Source organism: Eptesicus fuscus, chromosome 7 (assembly GCF_027574615.1).
Source record: "Eptesicus fuscus isolate TK198812 chromosome 7, DD_ASM_mEF_20220401, whole genome shotgun sequence".
Taxonomy (NCBI): domain Eukaryota; kingdom Metazoa; phylum Chordata; class Mammalia; order Chiroptera; family Vespertilionidae; genus Eptesicus; species Eptesicus fuscus.
Genome location: NC_072479.1, coordinates 63,494,894 through 63,516,835, shown reverse-complemented (window position 1 = coordinate 63,516,835; position 21,942 = coordinate 63,494,894). Strand labels below are relative to the sequence as shown.

General features: G+C 38.1%; 1 protein-coding gene across 1 annotated transcript in view; it reads right to left on the bottom strand.

Annotated features, from left to right (window-relative positions):
• NELL2 (neural EGFL like 2) overlaps positions 1-21,942 on the bottom strand; it is a 366,183-nt gene that overhangs the window by 168,532 nt on the left and 175,709 nt on the right. The window contains exons 11-13 of the mRNA XM_054719142.1: positions 20,042-20,133; positions 16,477-16,579; positions 7,435-7,563 (exon numbers count right to left, since the gene is read on the bottom strand). Coding sequence (XP_054575117.1) covers positions 7,435-7,563; positions 16,477-16,579; positions 20,042-20,133 — 324 coding nt within the window. The remainder of the gene's footprint in view (positions 1-7,434; positions 7,564-16,476; positions 16,580-20,041; positions 20,134-21,942) is intronic.

The following is a 21,942-nucleotide window of genomic DNA, read 5'->3' as shown; positions in this document are numbered from 1 at the left end:
TGATCAAGCCCACAACTCAGGCATGTGCCCTGACCGGAAATCAAACCGCAACCTTGTGGTTCGTAGGTTGACACGCAATCACTGAGCCATGCCAGCCAGGCCTATGCCTCTTTCTTAACTTGTAACTATGATAGTGATTTCAAATGTCAACTTGACGAGGCCATAGGGTAGCAAAGCATTTGGTCAGACCTCAGTCTGGGTGTGTCTGTGAGGGTGCCTCTGGATGAGATTAACATTTAAGTTAGTAGGCTGAGTAAAGCAGATTGCCCTCCCTAAAGTGGATGAGTCCCATCCAATCAGTCCAAAACCTGAATAGAACAAAAGGGCTGAATAAGAGGGAAACTGCCTGATCAGCTGGGACATTGGTCTTGCCCTGTCCTTGGGCTGGAACTTACACCATGGGCTCTCCTGATTCTCAGGTCTTTGGACTTTGCTGAAATTATATCACTGGCTCTCCTGGGAATCCTGCTGACTGTAGATCATGGGACTTCTCAGCCTCCACAATCACATAAACCCAGTTCTTACTATCTATCTATCTATCTATCTATCTATCTATCTATCTATCTATCTATCATCTATCTATCTATCTATCATCTATCTATCTACTTCCATTTCTATATCTCCATCTATCTATATACAGTAGTCCCCCTTATCTGTGGGTGATATGTTCCAAGACCCCCAGTGAATGAATTTCTGAAATCACAGACAGTACCTATACACATATACCTGTGATAAAGTTTAACTTAAATATTAGGCAATTCACAGATAAATGATTTGTTCTTAGCAACCTCTGTATACAATTATTTTTCTTTCCTTATTAGGTTAAGAGCTTTCACCTTTCACTTTAAAGTAAGCACTTTACAGCTTCTCTTTGACATATCTGAATTGCCAGCATCTTACACTTGCACTTTGGGGTCATTATTAAGTAAAATAAGGGTTACTTGAACACAAGCACTGCAACACCATGACAGTAGATATGGAACCCAGACAACTACTGCCTGGTCAATGGCTAAATGGGCAGGTGCTGGACAGAGGGATGACTCATGTCCAGGGCAGGACACCTAGGGATTTCATCACATTACTCAGAATGGGGCTCCATTTAAAACGTATAAATTGTTTCTTTCTGGAATTTCCCATTTAGTATTTTCCAACCATGGTTGACTGGGTAACTGAAACCATGAAAAACGAAACTGCAGAAAAGGGGAAAGTGCTATATGTCTTTTGGCTCTGTTTTTCTGGAGAACCCTCATTAATACAGCAACCTTGGACTTTTTAAATTTAAGACACTCTACCATAACACACCACCTAGAGTGCATCATTAACCATAGTTTTGAAAGCTACAGTGTCTGCTAGAATTCCCTAATTAATCCCACAGGGCTCTGTCCTCTGGTTATTTATCCCCACCCTGTTAAACATGCCTCCCATGAGCTCCAGGGGGGACTTGTGTGCTGGGTTTAGAATAAAAAAAGAAATTGAACTCATTCCACATCTTTCCCTCATATCTCTTAGAGCAGCTCTGTGAGGCTATTCCTCATCTTACTCTTGAAGAAATCCTCTCAGATTAGCCCTGTATTATTCCATAGTTAATGATATGCAGATACTGGGTATGTCAGGAATTAATCACTAAACTAATTAGCAGAGAGAGAGAGAGAGAGAGAGAGAGAGAGAGAGTGAGGAGGGGGGGGGGAAGGAAGGAAGGAAGGAAGGAAGGAAGGAAGGAAGGAAGGAAGGAAGGAAGGAAGGAAGGAAGGAAAGACAAGGACAAATGGTGGGATGGAGAGAAGGAGGGAGGGAGGGAGGGAATGAGGGAGAAAGGGGAAGGACAGGAGGGAAAGAGAGAGGGAGTGTTTTCCCATTGTTTTCCTGTGTGGGTTATTTATCATGGGCTAAGCTCATTACAGTTTCTGTAATGCCAGTGAGATGCTTTCTGGATGGACTAGAGAGATTTCTTTTTTTCCTTTTCAGAAACATTCAATTTTTGAAGCCCATCAACTGCTTTAAAAAATGTTTGTATAAAGAAAAATCTGCATACCACTTTTATTTATCAAAACAAGAATTAGCTTAATTATATAATGAGCAAATTAAAAGTAGTAAACATTTTAAAACAGCTCATTTAAAGATAGATGACATAAATTTGAACCCTGGATTTACTGTTTATTTTCTGGGTTTACTGTTTAATAAAAAGAGATTTGGGGCAAATCATTTCCTTTCCAAGCTCTTCAGCTTTCTGAACCACAAAACAGGAGATTCTAATCATGTCGCCATCACAGGATTGCTGGATGAAATAAGATAAATGTAAAAGGCATTTTAAATACCTCTAAAAAAACATTTGATTATTAGAAATTGGTGGTGTTTTTTCATTATAGCCTTATTGACAAACAATAGCAGGAAAGGAGAATACAAAATAGAAACAGAGACATTGCATGTTTTCATTAAGAGCTATGTTCACATTACTACATGGCTAGAATCTTGAAATTCAGAACAAGAAAAAAGGTAGATGAGATATCATTAGCTAATGGACTGCATTAAAAAGACAGAAATGAGGTAGGAGGAGACAGTATTTCTTTTGATACAATGGTTTAAAAAAAGAAGAAAATAGGTGCGTGTGGTCCTTTTACTACGCATGCCATTTATCAGTATACATATAATTTAATAAATAATGACTGTTATAAATGAATAAATTCCTTTTTTTGTACTACTCAAAATAAAATTTAAGGCCAATACATACCAGTTTAAAACAACTGAATCCATTTTTAGTTATAAAAATTAATACGGCAATTAGACTTTTTTACACAATATAAACACATCCACTAAGTTCAATACTTGTCCTAAATAATTCTTTGGTGGTGAGGTAGCCTAAAGGGACCCATCTGTTCAGCATATCTAAGCATTTCAAACAATCAATAAACAAACATATCTTTTTTTTTTAGTTGTAAAAAACTTTATTTCCCATCACCATTTATTCCCCTATACCCATTTTCACCCCCATCCCCTGTTCCCCAGCAATCACCACACTGTTGTCCCTGTCTATAAGTTATTTCTCTTTTTTTTTCTTTTTTGTTCAATCCCTCCATCCCCACCACCACCCTCCACCACCAGTTGTCTACCTGCTCTCTATCTATGATTCTGTCTCTATTTTGCTTGTTTGTTCAGTTTGTTCGTTAAATTCTATATATGAGTGAAATCATATGGTTCTTTAAAACAGCTATGGTACATTTACACAGTGAAATACTACTCAGCTGTAAAAAGGAAGAAAATTTTACCATTTGCAATGGATGGACCTGGAGAACATTATGCTAAATAAAACAAGCCAGTCAGAGAAAGACAAGTACCATCAACAAATGTATCTTAAACTCTACTTGTCCCTCTCTATTTTAGAAGTTAGGAACAATTCAAGAAAAATAAACAATCTATGACAGCAAGACACTTATATTATAGATGGGAGAAATATATATCAATACATATATATGAATCCATTAATAAATAATATAGTACATAATTATATATATATATAACAATTGGACAATACAGACAAGGTACTAATTCTTCAGTCAGATAAAATTTAAAATTTGATTTGATAAGTTAAATCTATGTGCACTTAATCTATCAAGAAAATCTTCAAGGAAAAAATAAAAATTAAGCAGTCTAGAAGGGTAATTAAATCATGGGTAATTAAACCAATAAGCAAAAAGTATTTCAGATTGCATTCATTTGCTAGGGCTACCATGGAGTACCACAAACTGGTGGCCATAGCAACAGAAATTTGTCTCACAAATCTATAGGCTAATGGTCCAAAATCAAGGTGTCCAAGGACTGGTTCCTTCTGAGGACTGTGAAAGAGAATTTGTTCCATGCCTCTTGCCTCACTTTGATGCTTGGCTGGTGGAAATCTTTGGTGTTCCTTGGCTTATAAGCACATCAACCTGATCTCTGCCTTCACAATATGATCATGGCACCTCTCTGCTTAAAACTTGCCATTGGCTTCCCCTTGTTCTTATCAGGAAACCTCAGTCTTCATTGTGCCCTTTAATTACCTGCTTCCCACCTTCAGTCTCATCAGGCACCTCTCCCTTGCTCTCTGCCTTGTGTCAGTTCTTACAAAGTCCTTCTCTCCACCTAGAGGCCTTTAGGCACACTGATTATTCCACCAAGGAAATTCCCTTCTTTCCCACCCTTACTTATATGCCTGGCTGATTTTTACTTAATCTTCAGATTTCAGAAGAAACGAAAAACAAAAACATCTTTTCTTCAAGCACTACCACCCACCCAGATCAGACCTCTGTTAACCTGTTTCTCTTTCAGGGCATTTGCCCCATGTGCAATTCAATGTCCTTTGGTGCAACGATCTATTTATCTTCTTGCCTAAAAGAATATCAGTCATTATTATATCTTATTTACTGTTTCACCTCTAGCCTGGCCTTGAACAAAGTAGGTATTCAATGCATATGTGTCAAATGAATAAATGAATTTCAATATTTACCAGTGTTATCTTAACACTGATCAAGTAAACAGTAAAAATCAATCATTTCAATTAAACAACCCCACAGATTTAGTAAATGTATATTACTTACAAGTTACCACTTGCTCATTTTTGTATATAATGAAAAGTCATATTTCTTAGAGGACCAGAACTCTATAAGACCAGCTGATTGCATAACATTTTTTCAAATGTTGCTTCTAAGAAGTCAAAACATCCTTAAAATTAGTAACAACAATAACAAAGTAAAACCAAATTTGATCAGAATACTACAAAGCCTGTTAACATGAATAACAGAAGATATAATATTAAATGTCTTCATGTATAAAAAAACAATCCTATATAATAAAGAGCTAATATGCAAATGGCCGTCGTGCCCTTGTGCCCTAGCGTTGGGGCCGGGGGACCTGAGGCTGTGCCAGGGGACCTAAGGCCACACCCCCTACCTGGTACCGAGCCAGGGGACTGAGGCTGCACCCCCCGCCCTGTGGGGCTTGATGAGGGTGGGGCCAGCTGAATCTGGATCTCGCGTGATTTCGAGGCACACACGGGTGGGGCGGGAACTTAACTATGGGTCCTGCAGCACGCCCCAGACTCTGACAGTAGAAAGATTTTCATATACATTTTACTTTTTCTTTAATCTCTGACACTTCTATTGTAGAGAAAGGGCAAATAACAATATTAAAATATTTCCTCTAATTAATTCCCTTTTAATGTGCACGAATTTCATGCACCGGGCCACTAGTATCTCTGTAATAAACCAACAAGTTTTTCCATCACTTTCTTAACTTTTGAAGATTACATCTTTAAATGAACAATACATATCATGAAGCAATTTACAAACCATTTTTCAGTCTGATCCATTCCAGATGGTTCTACCATGAATATCCCCCCTCCTCCTTATCTCTCTTATCACTTTCCAATCCGGGCCACCAACATCTTTGCCTAGACTCCTGCAGTAGCCTTCCAACCAGTCTTTTTGTGGGCACTTCTGTTCTCCCCACCACATCCAACTCAACATTTCATCAAACACATTGCAGGCAGAACTGTCCTTCCAAGTTTGAGCATGTCATTCCCCTCCTTATAGTCCTATTGACATTGTCTTCATGCTGCCTAATTCTTAACTGCCTCTCCTCTGACTTGTCTGCTTCATCGCATTATCCTTCTTTCTGTTTCTAGAACAGCCAAGCTGGTTCCTACTTAGGGTCTTTCTACCTGCTATTTCTTCTTATGGGAATGCTCTGTTCTGGACCTTTCAATGTTGCTTCCTTATCATCGAGTCTCAAGTCAACTCTCAACCTACCCTCCTCCAGTCTCAGAGGCTTTCCCTGACTATCCTACCTAAATTACTCCCCAGTCACTCTCCATCACACCATCCTGTTTCCTTTTCTTCCTATTACTTATTGCTACCTGGAATTGCCTTATCTGTATCAGGAGTTACTCACATAGTCTCTACCCGCCCCGCTGCCGACTCCACCCCCCACAGAATGTAAGCTCCTGAGCACAGGAAATGTATGAGACTTATTCACCATTTTCCATCCAGCCCTAGAAAAATGGGGTACAGTAAGTGGGTGCTCACTAAGTACTTACTACATGAGTTGAATATAGTTAGCAACAACAAAAGCAGCAGCTCAAAATAAAAAATAATTATCATAAAAGTAAGATTCAGAAAGAGGTATCACATGAATTTATATCATGTGGTTTCATATTATACATATTAACAGTATCAGTGGGGCTTATTACATATTAGAAATCTTAAATATTATAAATTAAAATGCATTATTTTACTAAGTAACTTTAAATACATTTCTTGTATATAATCTTTCAAAATGAGGAATTTTAAATAAATCTTCATTATGAATGGGGAAGGGAAGCCATATGTCCTTCCTTAGGCAAAAAAGGAATAGTCTCTTTAGAACTGATTCAGAAGCATTTAAAGGAATACTTTGGAGAAAAATGTCAATTTAGAACTGATTCAGAAGCATTTAAAGGAATACTTTGGAGGAAAATGTCAAAATAAATACTGACTTTTAAGGCAAGAAAAAAAAAATCTATTGAAAGCTAAGGGAAACAATAGGAATTGGTTTCCCAACAGCCAATAAATCACTGTGTAGCTAAGCAAAGGTTAAATGTTTATACTTTGGAGGTTTTCCACCTCCAAGGACCAATGGCACATCTTTGACATTTGGAAAGGGCAAGTCTAGAACACTCCAAAGGCCCAAACCCCACTATAGCAGTGTTCTTCCTTTCAAGACCCACTAGCTAGACACACAGTTAATGAGAATGATTCAAATCTGTGCCTCGGGCAAATCATAAATTACTATATCTCATGCACTTCTAGATACTTCATGAATAGTTAAAGCCACAGTATTTATGAATGCCAAGGACTTCCTCACTGTATTTGGATTGTTTCCATGAGAGAATAAACTACCTTGGGTATTAGTTGAGATTTTTAAAAATAACTAGGGAACCATTTATTTCATTGGAGCTATTTACTAAATACCACAAAGCATCGGTACAACTACTGAGATTACTTACGTTAGCAAACAAAAATAGCAGTGGGCACTTTATCTTCCGCTTAATTGATTGCCTTTGTTATACAACATTGTCTGGAAAAATCTGCCTACAATGCTAACTGCAAGCCACAGTAATCATGTGTCAATATGTGAACTACCTGAACATCTAATTATGAAAAAAAAAAAAAGGCAATTTCACAGTGGGAGTATTGTTCTCATTCAAGAAACCAGCCATATTAACTTATTAGTCTGACATACAGCAGATAGCTGAAAAACTTTAATTTGAAAGATAAATTACGTTTAGCTGATTAATATGCTCCAAATTAAATTCACCACTTTTAATGGGCCCATCAACCTGACAACCTGGGAAATTAATAAATTTGGCATGCAGTAATCTTAGGAAATGTATCCATCTGAGCTACAAATCGGCATGAGGATTACCTTCACAGTAGGCGTTGTCCTCGCGAAGGGCCCTAAAACCATCTCGACAGCTGCAGACGGCCCTGTCATTCAGATTTCTGCAGACAGAATTCTCCATGCAGTTATGCCTTTCAGAACAAAAGTCATAACCTACAAGAAAAAAGGAACTTATGGAGGTAAATGAGCCATGACAAAGCCAATAAACCCCGACTACTTCATATTTCCTTTTGATTTGAAGCAATTTTTCCCTACATGATTTTTAAAGTAATATCTTTATCCAGTGTTTACAGAACCACATGCTATGTGTACTAAAAACTTTTTCTTTCTGTGTAAACTCAATTAATTCCTATTTCAAGTTAATCTATGTCTTGTTTCAGTTTTTGTAAATGCTCCCTAGTCCCTAATATTCTAATAAGAGTCCTCCATTACCTGAAACAACGATTCTTGGAGTCCAAAATGCAGTTATACAACACAGGAGATAATACAGTGAGAAAGTGATCTGAGAACTGGTGGTGGAACACTATTAGTAACTATGGGTAATAAAATTCAAGTCAGATGAAATGGGTACATTGTGTATTTAAGAAATAAAACAGACAGCCAGTATCCTTAAAAAAAAAAAATTCAAAGCCTGTTTAAAAATGAAAATTACACCACTTCAATCTAATTTTCTCTCGAAATCTGCCAGGCAAAATATGTCCACTCAGAAGAAGAAGAAAGTTTTTATGAATTACAAAGATGTCATGGATTCCAGAGTCTTTATGAGAAGAAAGAAAAAATGGAAAATTTTATAAACAGTGACACCAATCATGTGCAATTTCTGAGGATCTCCTTTTCCTGTGTGAATCCCTTGTTCAAAAATAATCTGAGATGCTGAAATGAAAAGCTTGAACACTGGAATCCATACTTAATGGAAATTACATGATTATACATCATTCGAACAATTTTCAAATCGCCTGATGCATAAGTTATCTCTCTAGTTTTATGTTGTTTAATGAATGACAATTTCAGTTCATGTATAAAAGACTAGAAGAATATATTGCATGTAACTAGAATAAACTCACCTGCCTATAGCCAAGAAAAGACTTTTACCTAAGCAAATCATGAAGATGGGAGTTCTAAACTGGCTCACCTTATTTGTAATCAAATTACCATAAATGCTGTGATTCAGTAAAAGGTGGATTAAGCTATACTACAGCCAACAGGTATATCTGGTACAGCAAAAAGGTTGCTGTGGATTCTGATTAGTTGGTATCCATAATGACTGCTATGAATATCACCCAGAATTAAAACATATCCCTAAAGATGACCTAAAAAATACAATAGTCCCCCCTTATCCTGGGAGAGGTATTTTCAAAGACCCCCCACCCAGTTGATGACTGAATCCACAGAATAGTATCAAACCCTATAATCATATGTTTTTTTCTTATATAACACACCCATGATGAAGTTTAATTTAAAAATTAGGTACAGTAAGGGGTTAACAACAACAACAATAAAATAGGACAATTATAACATATATTGTAATAAAAGTTATGTGAATGGCTTTGGGGCCATTATTAAGTAAAATAAGGGTTACTTAAACACAAGCACAGCAATATCAGGTTTGTTGATCTGATAACCAAGACAGCAATCAAGGGACTAACAGGCGAGTAATGTGTACAGTGTGTGTGTGTGTGTGTGTGTGTGTGTGTGTGTGTGTGTATGTGTGTGTGTGTGTGTGTGTGTGTACAAAGGGCTGATCCATGTCCCAGGCAGGATGCAGCAGGGTGGATTGAGATTTAATCATGCTACATAGAATGCTGTGCAATTTAAAACTTACTAGTATGAATTGCTTATTTTTGGAATTTCCCATTTAATATGTGGACTGCTGTTGATTACAGGTAACCGAAACCATGGGTAAGGAGGGACTACTGTATATAGTGAATCACAGCATTGAAATCACTTGACAAGATTCTTCACAACATAAATTCTCATGATTAAAACATTTAGAAGTAAAAAGTTCATTTTTAAGAGGGAAAAAAATTCTTGTAGGGCCTTTTTACCTTCTTCTTTAAATAGTTAAATTGAAACCATATTTCTTAAAATGTGTTCCAATGCCTTATTACAATGCCTGAGGGGGAATAATTTCAACTAAAAAAAATCATCTCCATTCTCTATCCCAATATCTCAGCATATCATCAACCTAAAATGAAAAGGCACCAAGAAATCACTTTGTGTTTATTCTAAATTAAAACAAAGTCACACACAAAAAAAAAAAAAAAAACGAAAAACTTCCCCACTCCTTTAGATACACAAAGAATTAGGAGACAATCTTCTAACACAGTGCTAAACTGTGCATACTTTTACTGCAATGTTTCAAATAACTTTTAGAGGCCTGGGACTAAGAACAGGTGCTGTTCCTAATATATTTAGATTTTTCTCTCATAGTTTATATTTTTTCAAAACTATCTTTTCATTTCTCACTTTGCTGCATTTTCTCTTCTCCCATATTTCAGATTCTACCCAATCTATTACAGACCATTCCTGTTCTGCCTAAGTAATGGCGAGACCCTTCATCTCAGCATCAAATATTGTGCACATGCTCGCCATGCAGTGTCTAATTGCTACAAGATAACAACTATAAGGTAACAACCGTAAGTGTGATGCTACTTTTAATGTTAGGTTTAGTTAGGGAGTGCTTTAGTTTTTATCAGATAGTGTATGTTTTTTTATTAATCCAGAGACTTGAAAACTGAAAATTTCATCAATAAAATTCAAATTTACTCTAGACAATGTCAGATAGCTATTTTGATTTATTCTCTCAACAAATAAATTCACTGAATATATATTTGATTTCAGCAAGGAAGAGAGAGATAGAAACATCAATGATGAGAGAGAACCATTGACTGGCTGCCTCCTGTATACCCCCTACTGGGAATCCAGTCTGCATCCTGGGCATGTGCCCTTGACCAGAATCGAACCCATGACCTTTCAATCCACAGGCCAATGCTCTATCCACTGAGCCAAACCAGCTAGGTCGGAAACTTGGATTTACTTGTTATCTCTACCACTTACCGGCTATGTCAATTAGCCATGTAAGTTAATTAACCTTCCTAAAACCTTCAGTTTTTCTCACTTGTAAAATTAGGATAATATTTACCTCACAAAAATGTAAGGTTCAAATGAGGCCATCTATGTAAAAGCATAATAGTATGGTATTTGTTAATAATTAAAGCAATTAAAATATTGCTAATAAGCCATAAAACAAATCTGTTGAGATATGTATCACAGAAGAAAATTCTAATATTAGTTCTAAATGGATGGATCAATAATATAATACAATCTAGCCTTTCTTTCATTTCTTCCTGTGGATTTTAACCTCAAAGATACCAAGTTTTCTATTCCTTTTGTGAGCTTTTCAAATGAAGTTCTGTGTCTTTTATTAAATGTAGTTTTATGAAATATTAGCATGCATTTCTGTGTAACTGGATACCAAGGGAAGGGTGAATATGAAAGACTATAAGAACAATATAGATAAAGGTTATCTACACTAATAAAAGAGAAAGATGCAAATTGACCGTACCTTCACAATGCCCACCAGCCAATCAGGAGTGAGTATGCAAATTAACCCAACAAAGATGGCAGGTTAATTTGCAAACACAGGCGCCGAGCGGCTGGGGGCAGGGCAGGATGCTTGCATCATCGCCATGGCGACAACGCAGGCGTTCCACACCACCCCAGCCACTTCAGGCCTCTGGGCAGTGTCAGAAGGAGGAAAGGTGGCTCCAGGCTGGAACGAAGGTGGTGCCAGCAGCCAGGGGAAGGAAGGCCCAGTCTTGCATGAATCTTCGTGCAATCGGGCCTCTAGTACTTAATACTCAGGAGAAAGATAATCCACTGATTTTGAAGTGAATATTTGTTGGCATTGCCTACACACATCTATTCCTCCTTTTCAGAAAATAAAAACAAGCTAATCCTACTCTGGATGAAACTGTGTGCTCATAAGGAAATGGCCTCTGCTGCCCCACAGGATAAGGCAGTGCCAGCAGCCAGGGGAAGGAAGGCTGCCCCACGGGCCTAGAAACAGTAATTTTTCCAGGTCTGGGCACATGAGCGAGTCCAGGCTAATAAAGACAGAGGAAACTCAATTCTGGGTCTTTGTTCAATTCATGAGAATATTGAATTTTTCTTCCGCTTACCTAAGTATGGTAATGATGTGAGCCTGAGAATGTCAGGGGTCTACCTGAGAACACAAAGAGCCTAAAGATAAAGCCACCTCAGAGGAGACAGACTAAGAAATGCATCTAGGGAAAGGGGTGGGATTTGCAATCTGATTCAAGCTGCTTACTGGGGCTATATGTTCCATTGTTTGCTTAAGTCAGTTGGATTAGGAGTTCTATCTTTTGCACCTCAAAGAATACAAACTTATTTAGGTATTGTTTGCAAGACAATAGATAATCCTGATTTTTCCCAAAGTTTGATTCATATGTGTGGATGACGTGCTGTGTGTGTTTTCTTTTAACTTAAATTTTGTTTTTCAATTACAGTACATTCAATATTCTTGTATTCATTTCATGTGTACGCATTGTGGTTAGAAAAATCATATATTTTAGAATGTGATCCCCCTGATATTTCCAATACCCACCTAGCACCATACATAATTATTACAATATTATTTACTACATTCCCTATGCTGTACTTTGCACCCCTGTGGCTATATTGTAACTACCAATTTGTACTTTTAATCTCTTCACTTTTTTCACCCAGTCCCTCAATTCCCTTCCCCTCTGGCAACCATCAGTCTGTTCTCTGTTGGATGAACATTTTTTACAAGTACTAATAGCAGTGGATTTTTTTTAATGTGTATAAGAAACACATGAATCTAATAACAAATAACCCCATTATTTCATGGATACCATTTCTTAGGAATGAAACTAAAGTTTTAAATAATGACTAATCTACACTAATAAAAGAGAAAGATGCAAATTGACTGTACCTTGGCAATGCCCACCAGCCAATTAGGAGTGAGTATGCAAATTAACCCAACAAAGATGGTGGGCTAATTTGCATGCACAGGCGCAGAGCGGCCGGGGGCGGGATGCTTGCGCCATCGCCATGGTGACAACACAGGCATTCCGCACCACCCCAGCCACTCCAGGCCCTGGGCAGCGTGGGAAGGTGGAAAGACAGCTCCGGGCTGGAGTGAAGATAGAAAGGTGGCTTTGGGCCGGAGCAAAGGCAGAAAGGAAGCTCCGGCCGGAGCTAAGGCAGTGCCAGCATCCAGGGGAAGGAAGGCCCATTCTTGCACGAATCTTCGTGCATCGGGCCTCTAGTAACAGATATAAAACACTAACTAAATGCTATTAGTAACATAAAGATAATAAGAATCCTAAAGGTGTAATTGGATAATGTGGGAAACTGAGTTATCCCGAAGTTGGGAGAGAACAATCTACACCCGCTCAGCCTTCTGCATACCGATGTCCCTACTACTTATAAGTCACAATGAAGTAAAGGCCGACTTAAAGTGGGGTATCCAGTAAAAAGCATCTGGTAGTGTTGCACATAGAGAAAGGGGCTGCTACGGGAGGAAAAGGAAAATGCAGATATGAAAATTGTCACATTAAGTCACAGTCCTGTATCAAGTCTGCACTGCTTCTGAGGTGCTGCTATAGAAGATAGCCAACTGCATGGTACTGAGAAAACAGCCTTGGCTGGATTTGAGTTGGTGCCTGGAGATTTGGAGCCTCATTTCAGTGCACAGCTTGGCTTCCAGTCACTGGCAGAGCCTAGTGGGCAGGTCAACACTTTAATCTCCTGCTCTGCCCTCAGGGAATACTGACTAACCCTTGCTGAACAACTTTCTCAGGTGTGAGCACAGCATCTTTAGCACTAGGCAGAAAGACCTGGAAACTGGAGGCCAATTTTATTCAAATGAATTTGTCACAGCGTAAGTGTAGGAGTTGACTCAAAATGTAAGCCTAGAGAACTTGTCTTTTTTTTTTTTTTTTTAGTTTAAAGTCAGAGAATGCCAGGAGAATTCATTTGGTTATATATTTGAAGTCAGAAATAGAAGCAACCTTTATTATAAATTGCACTAAATGTTTCAAGAAGGGCTAACTTGTCCAATTTCAGTTTCAGTATCATCTAAGCCAGTGGTTCTTAATTCTGGCTGCTTAAGAGAATGTATCAGATTTTTTTTTTTTTAATGGTGATACCAAGACTCCATTTCATCTCTATTATGTAAGAATCTCAGGTGGTGGGGGTATACTGGTAGGTCACAGAATATTTTGTCATTGTGTTTGGAGTGTGCTGTGTAAACACATTAATTTTTAAAACTATAAACAATTTAAATATAACAAATTTTTAAAACATTTAATCACCTTTATTTATTTATTTTTTGTTTGTTTGTTTTTGTTCATTTATTTTTGTTCATCCTCACCCAAGGATATTTTTCCATTGATTTTTAGAGAGAATGGAAGAGAGAGAGAAAGACAGAGAGAAACATCAATGTGGGAGAAACACATCAATTAGTTGCCTCCTGCAGGAGCCCTGACCAGGGCCCGGGCCAATGAGCCTTTGACCGGAATCGAACCTGGGACCGTTTGGTCCTCAGGCTAATGCTCTATCCACTGAGCCAAACTGGCTAGGGCTAAATATAACAATTTTTGTAGCTGTTTTTCATTTTTTAACTTGCTTTTTGTAATTTTATATCATGGCTCTTTTAAAAAGAAATGGATGTGACTGGAGCTTCTCTTGACATCTCAAAGGCCCTATCTCAGGTTCTTATTAAATCTCATCCTAGCCCATCTTGGCTAATTTTTATACTATTTACCTCTCTAATATCTGAGTAGCTCCTCCGCACTACCAGTGGATTAAAGGTAGCCACACAATTTCAGCACTCCTATCATGGCTAGCTCTGTTCGGCCTCCCCTTAAACCTGGGCTGTCCTATGACTACGCTGACCAATGAAATATGGTAGAAGTGCTGCTGTTTCAATGCTAGACCTAGTCTTTAAGAGCCAACAGTCGCCATTTAAGAAGTCTGACTACTATCCTACTGGAGAGACCACAGGGAGAAGTCCTGAGATCATGTGGGAGGGAAAGAGTTCTGGCTGTGCCCAGCCTTCCCGTCATCACTACTGACATGCCCAGCATGTAGTGAGGCCATCTAGAATCTTCCACCCCAGCCCAGCTCCCAGCTGAGTGACCCCAGTGAACACCTAGTGGAGCAGAAGAATGTCCTGGCCAACCCCTCTCTGAAGTCCTGACCCACAATATTGTGAGATATAATACAAGTGGTGTTTGTTTTAAGCCACTGAGCTTTGGGGCCACTTTGTTATGCAGCAACAGGTAACTCTGCGAATGTGGTCCCACAGACCAGTAGTAGCATCACCCAGGAACTTATTACAGATGCAGATTCTTGGGCTCGACCCCAGACCTACGGGCCACGGTCTGCATGTTAATAACATCCCTAGCTTATCTGCATGTACGTTTCAGCTTGAAAAGCACTGGGATAGCCTCCCTATAACTGTCTGCTTCCCAAATCAAGTGACTGGAATGAACACTCTTGATTGAAATCAAATTCCACACATGCTCTGTGCAAGGCACCAGTTAGGTGCTGGGAGGATGAAACCTCTAATGGCCCTTCTTGTTTGTCCATTTGGTTGCGGTCCTTTTTGGCAGTGTTCCTTCATTCCTCAGAGCTACCCTAACAGCTCCTTGAAGGGCAAACCAAGTCTTAAACAACTTTGAAATTCTCAAAGAACCTTTCACAGAACTGAGGTTTTAAAACTCATAATTGAATGGATGGAGGAAGGCAGTAAAAAGAAAAAACTGCACCACCCTGCTAAAAATGGAAAAAGAGTATCTTATGTCTATTTTTAATAGATTAGGTTAAAAGGAAACAAAATGGCATATTACTTTTTACTTATTTCTATTTAAGTTTTCCTTTGCATTAGCATAAAGGCCATTATTCAATCAAGTGTTAGTAGCTCATTTAGAGCAGTTAGCTATGTAGTGTCAACTACAGGAGTTATTAACACCAACTATATCCCATATTAGGTTTCAGGCATTAAGGACATAAAGGTGAATATAAAGACCCAGCCCTACCCTCAAGGTGCATAGTCCAATGAAGGAAATGGATTCACAAACATATAATTTCAAGATAATACAGGAAGGTATATATAATTTCATAATTGGTAGGAATCATAAAAAGTTCCATATAATCAATCCATTAGTTTAATACTTGAATCTACAGTAGACTATCTAGTGTAAGAATCATTAGTGATGGGAATTCTCTTCCTCTTAAGGTGTCCCAGTGCATATCTGAATAGCTTAAAATTCACTGCTTTCTTATATTGAACTAAAAGTCCAAATCCCTTCTACTTATCGGTCCTAGGTCAGTGGTCGGCAACAACAGTACAACGATTGAAATTTCTTTTGAGAGCCAAATTTTTAAACTTAAACTTCTTCTAACGCCACTTCTTCAAAATAGACTCGCCCAGGCCGTGGTATTTTGTGGAAGAGCCACACTCAAGGGGCCAAAGAGCCGCATGTGGCTCGCGAGCCGCAGTTTGCCGACCATGGTCCTAGGCCATTCGTCACAGAAGCAATGCAAAACATGTCTGATGACCTCTCTCTCCTTGGTGGTATAGAAGCCTATGAGTGAAGAGAATGGAAATGATAAGAGAGGGATCTGAAGTAAGCAGATGGGAATCATGCTAAGTCAATTATCAGTATAAGAACAAACTGAAGAGAAGCAAGCAAACACACAAAACATAAAATAAGTCAGCACTGTTGTGTACATTTCCTCAGCAGTGTCATGCTGAATCAGACCAGGGCACAGCGGGAGTTATACAGATCCAGAGCCTGAGACAGGTCAGTAGAAAGCACTCTGATTTTATTTATTACTATAATAACTACCTCATGGCTATCTACTGTATGCCAAATCAGGAACACATTTAGGGAAATACAACTAATCTTTAGAAATAACTTGCTTATAAAAATGTTTCTTTCTTCTCGGTTAAAAAAGCCTCCTAGGGTGACACATACACATAAACCTTCTTTACAAAAAAAGTCATCTTACCTTTACAAACTTTGCAACAGCTATGAGACAAGGTGATCTGTTGAGACTCTGGACAATCCAAAGCTGGACAGCCTGAACTCTCAACCAGCTTCATGGTCTGCTCCTGTTAGACAACAGAAAATAAATCCTTCCGATTTCTGAATTAGGGCTTACTGAGAAGTTTTCAGGTCCAGTATCTGAAAGGGCTCTTCTGATATAAAACTAAAATTTTCATTCTGAGAACCTCTGCATAGGCCACAGGCTCATTAATGATCTTAAATCACAAAGCGGGAAAGCCTTTGAAATGGACAATCAGCACTTGGAAAGCACTTTAAAATGGATACTGCCGTCATGCCTACAATATGCCGAACATGATAATTTTTCAGGGTAATCCTGAAAAATTCTGCTGGTTTTACAACACATTTGCACATCCAGATGACAATGTGGCAAAGACACAGCTTGAATTAGATCAACAGCTCACTGGAAAAATAAATAAGTAAAAACTGAGCTTTTTTACATTCTCATTTAAAAATTTTCTAAACTGTTGCAAGAAGATTCTCACAGGTGACTCTGTAGAGGAATATTGATGGTCTCCCAACAAAACTATAAGGGGAATGGCCGGATTCATATCTCCTGAGAATGAATGGCTAGAATATTTCCTGGCACGTATTTGGTATTCAAAAAATCTTTCTTAAAGAGATGAGTAAATCAATGTCTTATTACAGTTCTAGCAATCAAAGTAGATAAAATCCTTCTCAAGGAGAAACCAAAATACAAAATACTTTTCTGATAAATGTATTAGCCCTGCTCTCAAAGCAAACATTTGGTTTCTATACTGTCAATCTCTAAACTCTGAAGAACTGGGTCATTAACTATGTTATATTATGCTTACTGGTACATAAGTAATAAAATAACTATTGGAACTTGCAGGCTTCCATTTAATGCTGCTCAATACACTAGATTTTTAGTTATCATTTCTGCAAGAACTGCGTTTATGGGAGAAGTATTCATTTCAACATCTCCCTCTTCCCGGTTTATATATGAAAAAGACCTTCAAATCATAATCTCTTATCAAGAAAGTGGCAGGCCCATGCCCTGGCCAGTTTGGCTCAGTGGATAGAGCGTCAGCCTGCAGACTCAAGGGTCCCAGGTTCGATTGCGGTCAAGGGCATGTACCATGGTTGTGGGCACATCCCCAGTAGGAGGTATGCAGGAGGCAGCTGATAGATGTTTCTCTCTCTTCGATGTTTCTAACTCTCTATCCTTCTCCCTTCCTCTCTGTAAAAAATCAATAAAATATATATTTTTTAAAAAGTGGCAGGCCCAGCCAATGTGGCTCAGTAGTTGAGCATCAACCTATGAACTAGGAGGTCACGGTTAGATTCCTTTCCTCTCCGAAATCAATAAGAAATATTAAAAAAAAAAAAGAAAAAAGAAAGAAAGAAAGAGGCAGGACATGTATATACAGTGGAGTCAAATGCTAGTCTTCCTTTGACTTGACAGCAATATCCATTCTGGTAATGTTATTTCCAGAGCCACGGTGTTTTTCTGTGTTACCCATACTCCCAGGACACATTTTCAAGGCCACAAAACTGACAGCAAAGGAACAAAGAAGGATTAGATTTGACAGCCCAGAAAATGGAAGCATAAGAGAGCTGCCAATTACGTAGAGGTGTAAATACAAAAGCTAAGGGACCTGAGGGAAAAGAAACAATGGAAGTCCTTACTGTTCAGAATTTAGTCAAGTACTACAAAAGCTTGTGATAATCTGGGATAGCTGTGCTGTATAATCAATAGCCACCAGCTCCATATAGCTCTTGAACACTGCAAATGCAGTAAAATACATACAAGATTTTGAAGACTTAGCATGACTCATTAAGAATGCTATATATATTACATGTTAAAATAATATTTTGATATATGAAGTTAAATATGGAAAATATAAAAAATTTAGCCCAATAAAAATTACATTTGTTGTTCATATCATGTTTTTATTGGACAGCACAGCATTAGAGGGTAGGAAATTGTGCCTTTTGTTTAAGCAAATAAAATATTTACTAAGCACCCAGAGTTGTCTATAGAGACTGCTCACTAAACCAATTTAAAGTTAAAGCATTTTATAGCTATTTTTAAAATCAACTATCTCAGTAAATTTCTAAACCACGATGATCAGTATTAGGAAACACAATGGTCAGATAAAAAGAATACACATACACACATGAGGTAGAAAACTTCAGACGCCCTCGAGAATTTTAAATTTAGAGCTGATATTTCAAAGTTAGAGTTCACCATTAGAAACCAGCTGACAAACGTTTTCCACTTTCCTTAAAGTGACTTTTCTCTGATTCTGTTTTCTCAATTTGGAGGAACTCGATTTCCCTCTAATTCTTACATGTATAGTGGGACCTACTCCACTCAAAACGGCACTGGTATGAGATAGAGAACTAGGCCACCTTGAAATACAGTTAAGTAATTCCTGCTAACAGTGTTCCTATGCCTCAACTCCCACATCAGAGGAGACCCCATTCAAAACCAAAGGAGCAGCTAGAATACTTTACAATGAGCATGAAGAAAGCAGAGCTTTCATGTTCTAGAAATCAAATCTGCCACAGTCTTGCCTCATTATGTCTCCTCTTTGCTTATCCCAAAAGTCGTTTAACTTAAGATGCCTGAAGTATGTAGTTGGCTTTTTTCATATTCAATTACCTTGGCAAAATTTTTAGGATTTTCCTTTCTCCAACATTTAAAACTCACAAATGTTTGCAGTTTATTGGTGGTGCCAGCATGGAAAATCATTTAACTTAGTTTTCTACATAACCTAAATCATCCCCAAAACTCATGGATGGGAGGCATTTAAAAGGGAAAATTCAAATTCAAATAGAAATGAAACCTTAAAGCAGAAACTTTATGTATAGACAGTTTCCTTCAGGTAGAATGTGGCTTGAAATATGTATTGTCAAGAAATACAACATTATAGTTTATAAAAGGCAAATATGAAGAGTGTTCTGAAACATTGTTAGTTTTTTAATTAGCAGATCAAGAAGCAGAGTTAAAAAGAATTGAATTTGCTTCAGAAGCATACTTCAAGAGGCCAAGGCAGTAAATTTAAAAAGAATTCCCCTTCAAATCTTGTAAGATGTTCCTCCCAAAGGGATTAAGATTAATATCAGCCTCATCTCTATCTAACAGCTAATTCTTTTTAGGTAATTTTTATGTTTTGTTTTTAATTGGATTGGGTGATATTTCTCACAAGGGTCAAAACCACAAGTGACAGCGGGCTGTCTATCTTTAGCTACATTTTCTTCAAAGCAGAAAACAAGGAGCTGATTTGAATTTAGAAAATATAAGAAAACTTCATAAAACTTTAATTTGACAAAACAGCATTTTTATATATTGGCAAAAATATTTTACAACTATTAATTTACATGTTTGCAAAATAATGGGAATTTCGATATATTTGAACTCTAATTTATATCTTAAATTTTCCCTTAGATGTTTTAAAGGTATCACAAGGGTGAGGTTTTAAGGAAACATTGACTGTGTTTGTACAACTGAGTTTTGAAAAACTCATGAAAAGTTTTCTTACCTTGCACTCATAGAGAACACATACTCCAGACGAGGAATAGACTGTATGTCTTTCTCCTTCAAAGTAGGTTCGCCCTTGAAATTGGCATATTGCTTTGGGGGGAAAAATACATATATATTTATTTTTTATTTTTCATTAAGAAAAATAGTTTCCAAGTGTTCAGATTATTCTGCAACAATAGTTTTCTGTTCTCCTGCCTTTTCACAGTGTTTGAGTAACTATAAACCTAAATTCAATCTAACATAAAGCACATGCAGGGTCAAGTTACCATCATGCCCTTTGAGTTCAGAGAGTAAAATAAGCTACAGAAAGGATAAGTGGCAACAGCAAGTCAGAATTAGACTCTGAGAAAGGAGTGCCCATAAACAGACTCTCAGCCAATTATCTGCCGTTAGATGATGTCTCACATAGGGGAATATTAAGCAGGTGCATAGGGTGGCTCCAAATGAAGCCACAAATATGAGGAAAGTTCATTTTTTATATTCCACTAGAGGCCCGGTGCATGAAATTTGTGCATGGGATGGGGGTTATCCCTCAGCCCAGCCTGTACCCTCTCCAATCCTATTGGCCTAAATGGGCAGTCGGACATCCCTCTCACAATCCAGGACTGCTGGCTCCCAACTGCTCGCCTGCCTGCCTTCCTGATTGCCCCTAACCACTTCTTCCTGCCAGCCTGATCACCCCCTAACCACTCTCCTGTCAGCCTGATTGATGCCTAACTGCTCCCCTGCCAGCATGTTTGCCCCTAAATGCCCTCCCCTGCCAACCTGGTCACCCCTAACTTCCCTCCCCTGCAGGCCTGGTCACCCCTAACTGCCTTCCCTGCAGGCTTGATCACCCCCAACTGTCCTCTCCTGCAGGCCTGGTCTCCCCCAACTGCCCTCCTCTGCCAGCCCGGTCACCCCTAACTGCCTTCCCCTGCTGGCATGATCACCCACAACTGCCCTCCCCTGCAGGCCATCTTGTGGAGGCCATCTTGTGTCCACACGGGGGCAGCCATCTTGTGTGTTGGAGTGATGGTCATTTGCATATTGCTCTTTTATTAGATAGGATTATAGAACTTTCAAACAGAAAATTCCAAAGAAGCTGAATTAATTCAGCACATGCATGTAAATGTCATGTCATGGGTTGGTATAATTTTATGTTTAAGTACATATGGGTTAGGGCACCTTATTTAGGATGTTGAATCTGGGCTTGCCTTGCTTCCATCATAATTAAATGCAACTTTGGAAGAGAACTTCACATTCGATGGGGAAAACATCAATTTAATTAGTGAAAATGTATAGAAAGTGTCTAATAATTCTTTGAGACTTTCAAAACATTTACTTAAAATTCATACAAGTGTTTAGCCAAGGGGAATTGTGTGCTTGTTTTGAAGGGAATGCTTCACACTACCCAGGATGACTCCTCACCATAACAGAGGCCCATTTTCCCTGAAGCCATTGAGGCTTAACATTCAGTATCAGTCTCTAGCTTAGACCCCCTTCTAAGACTCTGAACTAACTTTTGTTTTCATAATTTTGTGTTGTTTTTCTCTGAAAGGATGGCACTCAGCATTGTAGAGGCTTGGAAGCTCTACAACACCTCCATCACCTCAAGCTAATTACTTCAAAAGACCAGTAGAAATGATGACAGGAAAAGATTCAACAGTCTGTTAGCCCTATGTACAAAATTCAATGTTCAGTTTTAACTACATGAATTTTACAAAGTTGACATATATGTTTCCTTTAAATTTCATTGTAAGACTAGAAGAAACATTTTTTATCTTCAGAATTTATATATTCCCAAGACTTTGAATGTATCAAGTTGCACAGAATAATTTTTAATAAGGAAATTAGATGTACTTTCTATTAATAATATTAAATATATATATGGTTGTACTACAAATATTCATATTTAAA